This window comes from Oncorhynchus mykiss, chromosome 12 (genome assembly GCF_013265735.2).
Source record: "Oncorhynchus mykiss isolate Arlee chromosome 12, USDA_OmykA_1.1, whole genome shotgun sequence".
In the NCBI taxonomy this organism is placed as follows: domain Eukaryota; kingdom Metazoa; phylum Chordata; class Actinopteri; order Salmoniformes; family Salmonidae; genus Oncorhynchus; species Oncorhynchus mykiss.
In genome coordinates, this window is record NC_048576.1 from 11597769 (window position 1) to 11604692 (window position 6924).

General features: G+C 47.3%; 1 protein-coding gene across 1 annotated transcript in view; it reads left to right on the top strand.

Annotated features, from left to right (window-relative positions):
- Window positions 1–3625, top strand: part of LOC110536961 (inactive tyrosine-protein kinase PRAG1) — a 33026-nt gene extending 29401 nt beyond the window's left edge. The window contains exons 6-7 of the mRNA XM_021622645.2: window positions 393–662; window positions 836–3625. Of these exons, the coding sequence (XP_021478320.2) occupies window positions 393–662; window positions 836–1642 (1077 nt within the window). The 3' untranslated portion in view covers window positions 1643–3625. The remainder of the gene's footprint in view (window positions 1–392; window positions 663–835) is intronic.
- The last annotated feature ends 3299 nt before the right edge of the window (window positions 3626–6924 follow it).

Sequence of the window (6924 nt, forward strand, 5' to 3'; positions counted from 1 at the left end):
GCCTGTATGACTGGTCAAAAGTAGTGCACTTTATAGGGAATACGGTGTCATTTGGGACATAACCACAGTGTTTGGCTTTACTCGTATTAAACATGGTGAAACTCATTCATGGCTGCTTGTAGTTAGACTGGTAGACTTATGGAATTACTGTCTGTCTGCTACTACTGGATTGAAAACAAGATCTAAATGAATGAAGGATTTAAAGCTTGTTGACAGCAAGTGGGGATAATATTCCAGTCTCTTACTTAACCAGGGAATAAATATTTCCTCACTGTGTACATTGTGCTCTAACCCTCCCCCTCCAGATATCTAAGAGCCAGGCAGACATTTTCCTCCACATGATTACGCATGTTTCTATTCTAACCACGGTGTCTCTCCTCTTCTCTCGGCAGATCTGTAAGAGCCAGACCTCAGAAGCCAAGCAGGGTCACCTCTACAGCCTGTCCGTCCAGCAGACCGTCCCTCCCCACTTCAACCTCCAGCAGGACTGTGGCCACTTCATAGCCTGCGTGCCCCGGAGCATGCTCCCTGCTGATGAGGCCTCGCTGCCCCCCAGTCCCAACCCCACGCAGGGGGACAAGGAGCGTGTGGTGGTTATCACCCGGGAGGTGCCACAGCAGACTACGGCAGACTTTGTCAAGGAGTGGGCGTCCGTTCACCAGGTATGATTGTGCCCGTTTGAAACATCTCATTTCATTGCATCTTATCTTGAGGAAGGCCCCTAGCGTGGAACGTTGACTGAATGGTGTGATGTTCACCATTGTGGACATGGAATGAAAGACGCAAATATTGCTTTTGCCTGCCAGCGTCTCATTTGTATTTGTTTTCCCAACAGGCCCAGCCGGAGGTGTACGAGCGGTGGGTCTGCTTTCTCCTGCTGCAGCTGTGTGACGGTCTGGACCATCTAAAGGAGCATGGGGTGACACATCGAGACCTTTGTCTGGAGAACCTCCTCCTGGTCCCTCACCGCCGCCCCCCGCAGGCCAACCCCAATGCCCCACACGACCAGAAGCACCTCCCCCGCCTGGTCATCTCCAGCTTCGCCAAGGCCAAGCAGCGGAACACTGAGGACTCTGCCCAAAATGACCCCCGCCTCAAACGCAACCACGCCCGCCTGGCCCCGGAGATCGTCTCGGCCGCCCAGTACCGGAAATTCGACGAGTTCCAAACCGGTATTCTAATCTATGAGCTCCTCCACCAGCCGAACCCGTTTGAGGTCAGCCCGAAACTGAAAGAACAGGACTATAGCTGTGAGGACCTGCCGCCCATCCCTCCAGTCTCTCTCTACTCCGCTGGACTCCAGAGACTAACCAGGCTACTCCTCCAACCGGACCCCATTAAACGCATCCACATTCAGGAGGCCAAGCGGGTGCTGCAGAGCCTGCTGTGGGGCCCCCGGAAAGACCTGATGGAGCAACAGCAGTGGGGGGACAGGCTGGGCCCCGGGGAAGGGCCCCGCCACGAGGGCCTCCTCAACTGGTTGGACGTGAAGAGAGCGCTGCTGATGATGAAGTTCGCAGAGAGGTCTCTGGAGCCAGAGAGGAACGCAGAGTTAGAGGACTGGTTGTGTTGTCAGTACTTCAGCTCTGCTCATCCTCTGTCCCTGTGTCATACAGCTGAACTGCTCTACTCACTCAAGTGACTGACACACTGACCGGACAGACTGTCTGAATCCCAAATCAACCCCAAATGCCTAGCCCCTAGGTACTCCTGGAGATCTGAAAGGATTGGGGGTGACTGTGTTAGTGTGTAGAGACCATGAGCTGCCTTGGGTTTCCCCTGTATCTGTCTCAGAGGATACACAGTGACACAATGTGAACCTGTCTGCTCTTCACTCAAATGCATGAAAGTAACAAGGCATCACTCACTTTCCTGTCCATTCAGCTTCTACTTATACTGTATGTCTAAAGACTGCCGTTGTTTTACTTTACTGTATGGACTAAGACACAAACCCGCTGGTAAGGAACCGTCCCAAAAGCCCAAGCAGGCCAGCGATGGGCAGAACAGAACAGGAGTCTCTCTTGCCAGAATCAGAGCACTCTCTGTTCCACAACAGACACAGCAGCTGTGAAAGCTAAGCATGGAATGGAGGATTGACGTAACGCAGGAAGACCTCAATTTACTTACCTATTTAGTATTGATGAACAACAGTCAGTATACACACCTGCCAAGACGTTTCAAGTGTTAATGTTTTATGTTGTCCTTATCAATAGGACTACTTGCCCTTTCAAACAAGAGCTCTCGTCCTCATGTATCCGTGTTCAGCAACTCTTGACAAATGTTTGATTGTGCCTGTGCAGCTAGCTAATTTTGATTTGCTTTCACACATTGGTTTTATGCTACACACAGGCATTGACACTGGCGTGTATTGAATTGTGCATACACATTCATACCAGTGTGTTGAAATTGAGTGAACTGGTTCCTGAAGGTTACCTTGTCTACAGCTCAGTTTAGAGTGGTTGGTGTTGTATCTTTCCTTGTTAATCCACGAGGAGGACATGTATTGTTTAGAAAGGTGGCCATCTTGAAACCAAAGCTGTTTTGATTGGCCTAGATGGGATGGTAACCATGGAAATGGTGTGACATGAACCAATCTAAAACGTGTACTGCCTAATGCCACAAAATACAGTATGCATATCATTAGTTAAGCGATACTAAGACAGCCAGTACCACACCTGCTATGGTCCCACTTACCCCAATACTTACCTTTTTAAAGAGATACTCCGGTACTTTTGTATACTTTTAGCCAGTGGTTCAGAAAGTAGCGCTCACGAGCCAAAAGTGGTCCCTGAAAATGGCTTACTCTGTCACCATATGTGCAGATACAGTATTTGCACCACGTCATTGCTCTCTCTGCTGTGTCCACTGAGCTGTTGGGCCTGCCCTGCAACCTCATTGGATAATGCTGGACAGGCCTCTTGCTAGCTGTCACTTAAATGCAAGAGTGCTGAAACTCATTGGCTATAACTCAAATTGCTATGTGGGGAAAATGGCCCGAAACAGCTTCAAGAAAAGTCACTTTCAAACTTGGGATTTTGTGGCTAATTGAGTTAAAATAGTAATTCTGTATGAACTACTCACTGACACATCCAGCCCAAAGCGGGAGGTTTAAAACATACTTTCTTAGTTGCCAAAGTCCGGAGCATGTCTTTAATGTCATCTTTAATTGTTGTTTTTGATATTATCAATTGTTACAGTGCCTTTACTTCTCCATATACATGTTATGGTGACTGAGAACCTAATTGTAAATCTTAACCCCTATGCTCCCTCTGTAATTTGTGAAACTGGATTTTCACAGAATGGTCTGGAGACGAACAGAACTTGTACATAAAGAGGTTGTAGATCAAATAGCGAGCCCCACCTCAAGCAGGTCTTAATAATTGCAATGGATAAGATCCATAGTGAAAAGGTATCTATGATATCCAATCGTTTTAACCCATAGTAGTCACTGGAGTAAGGACTTTCTGTTTTTCTGTGCATCCTAAATGGCACCCAATTCCATTCGTAGTGCACTACTCCTGACCAGAGCCCTGTGTAGGGTAGTGCACTACTCCTGACCAGAGCCCTGTGTAGGGTAGTGCACTACTCCTGACCAGAGCCCTGTGTAGGTAGTGCACTACTCCTGACCAGAGCCCTGTGTAGGGTAGTGCACTACTCCTGACCAGAGCCCTGTGTAGGGTAGTGCACTACTCCTCACCAGGGCCCTGTGTAGGTAGTGCACTACTCCTGACCAGAGCCCTGTGTAGGTAGTGCACTACTCCTGACCAGAGCCCTGTGTAGGGTAGTGCACTACTCCTGACCAGAGCCCTGTGTAGGGTAGTGCACTACTCCTGACCAGAGCCCTGTGTAGGGTAGTGCACTACTCCTTACCAGAGCCCTGTGTAGGTAGTGCACTACTCCTGACCAGAGCCCTGTGTAGGTAGTGCACTACTCCTGACCAGAGCCCTGTGTAGGGTAGTGCACTACTCCTGACCAGAGCCCTGTGTAGGGTAGTGCACTACTCCTGACCAGAGCCCTGTGTAGGGTAGTGCACTACTCCTGACCAGAGCCCTGTGTAGGGTAGTGCACTACTCCTGACCAGAGCCATGTGTAGGGTAGTGCACTACTCCTGACCAGAGCCCTGTGTAGGGTAGTGCACTACTCCTGACCAGAGCCCTGTGTAGGGTAGTGCACTACTCCTGACCAGAGCCCTGTATAAGGTAGTGCACTACTCCTCACCAGAGCCCTGTGTAGGTAGTGCACTACTCCTCACCAGAGCCCTGTGTAGGTAGTGCACTACTCCTCACCAGAGCCCTGTGTAGGGAAAAGGGTACCATTTGGAACGCACTCGCTTCAACTTCTTCTTGTTTCACCAAGACTAAATCATTGATTATAGCCTGGGGCTGCAGGCAAACAGTCCAAATTCTGTTCTATTCCACTGCTGTTATCATTATGTGAATAGAAAAGATACTGGTCTCTGTGACCACTAACACATTGATTAATGTGAGCCTCACCTGCATTCATCAATAAATTGTAAATATGTTTTCACACATGCACACCATGCGCCGTCTGTCTTTTGCTTGTGAACGGCATCAATGGATGTCGTGTGTGTGTGTGTGTGTGTGTGTGTGTGTGTGAGAGAGAGAGATGGTGTTTGCACTTTTAAAGATATCTGCTAATGGATGGAAGAATCACTTAGTCAGGGAGCCATAAGGACATGTAAAAGCCCATGTTGTAAAATGTGGTACCAAACAGTAGTTCCAGTGAAAGCATCACCACATAGTTTAACATTCCTGTTTGTACATTACACAATGTGGAGGAGCTTTCAGTGAAATTGGGGGATTTTACAACAACAACAAATGACCAGATTCGGAGATCATACAAACCATTTGAGGACCAGCGCACTCTGTGCAAATGAAATGCCTTCATTGTGGTGTCAATGTTCAATGGAACAAATAAATGTCTCCCTGTTTCTGCCTTTTCGATATTGTTCACAGCAGCACATTGCAAAATCAAATTCCTGTCTGTCTCGTCCTTGGCTTAAAGCTAATTATAACCCAGTACCGCAGTGTGAGAGATGCTACAGAGTTTTACAGATGGAATACAGGTCTGTCTGGGGTTACTGTCTAGCTATTTACATTCCAGTCAAGTTCACTCCATGGAAGGTCACTGCAATCTGACCCTGGAGTGGGAGAGCTCATGTTATGTTTTTGTTACGTGCATTAGTACAGTGAAATGCCTTTCTTGCCTGCTCTTTCCTAACAATGCTAACAGTACTATTAAAACATATTACAAAATTAAGTAGAACAAATACAGGAACTAGAAATAAGAACACGAGAAAGTAAGTAAGCTATATACAGGGTCAGTTCCAGTACCATATTTACAATGTGCAGGGATACTGGAATGGTAGGGTTATATATGTATAGGGGTAAGGTGACTAGGCATCAGGATATATGATAAACGGAGTAGCAGCAGCATATATGATGATTGTGTGTGTGTGTGTGTGTGTGTGTGTGTGTGTGTGTGTGTAGAATGTGCATAGAGACAGTACAAAAATAAAATCGAAGGATCAGTGCAGGTAGGCTGTGTAGCCATTTTGTTAGCCATTTAGCAGTCTTATGGCTTTGGGATAGAAACTGTTCAGGAGCCTGTTGGTGTCAGACTTGATGCACTGGTACCACTTGCTGTGCAGCAGCAGAGAGAACAGTCTATGGCTTGGGTGACTGGAGTCAAATAATTTTACACCGCCTGATATAGAGGTCCTGAATAGCAGGGAACTCAGCCCCAGAGATGGTCTGGGCTGACCGCACCGCCCTCTGTAGCGCCATGCGATCGAGGGGCGGTGCTATTGCCATACCAAGCAGTGATGCAGTCAGTCAAGATGCTCTCAGTGGTGCAGCTGTAGAATTATTTGAGGATCTGAGGGCATATGCCAAATCTTTTTAACATCCTGAGGGGGAAGAGGTGCGGTCACACCTTCTTAGCGACTGTTTGCGTGTGTGTGGGGAAGAGGTGCTGAACACGCCTTCTTAGCGACTGTTTGTGTGTGTGTGGGGAAGAGGTGCTGTCACGCCTTCTTACCGACTGTTTGGACCATTAAGTCCTTAGTGATTTGGGCACAGGAACTTGAAGCAGAAATGGGATGAACATTAGTCTGGAGGTTTTGGGTCTCGGAACAAATACACACACCGAGCGTGTGTGTGCCTTTCAATCCTCCGTTGCTTTCTGCTTCATATCACTCTCAAAAACACAGAGCTCCTTTGTCATAGGTGGAATGTGTTGCTATGGTGCACTGACCAATGGAATTACATGTCTGGGGGAGCAGGAACTCAGAGTACCACAGACAACACTGTTGGGGGGTGTGAGTGAGTGGAGTGCCCCAGACAACCCCCCCCCCCCCCCCCCCCCCCCCCCCCAGTGACAGCAGCTACACTGAATGCTCCCCTCTTCTTTTGTTTCTCCGATGAGCACAGGTCATGAGGCTCATTCCACAGCAAATACCAGAGTTCTACAGAATAGTTCTCTTTAACCATTCTATTAACCAGTAGGACAAAGGAATAATTCAAATGTCCCAGTTAAAGTGAGTGGTTCAAATAGCAGTCAAACTGACAAAGAGATGTACATGATTAGATTGATATGTAGATTAGCATTACCTCAAACCAACCCTCTGTTACGATTCAATTCACTTTAAATTTCTCCATGAGATATCCTGAGGTCTGAATGTATAATTAACAGATCAGACCATATTGTATCTGCACTGAGGAACATAACTATGCAAAACAAAGCCAGATTGGGCAATAAGTAGAATGTTCCAAACCCAATTTTCTATGTACTTAATTATGATTCCTTCTCAGTAGTCTAAATACCTTAAACTATGGGAAATGTTCAACTGCAGTACAGAGTTTTTACAGAGGGATTTTTGGAGTAGTTACACAGCTGAAAACC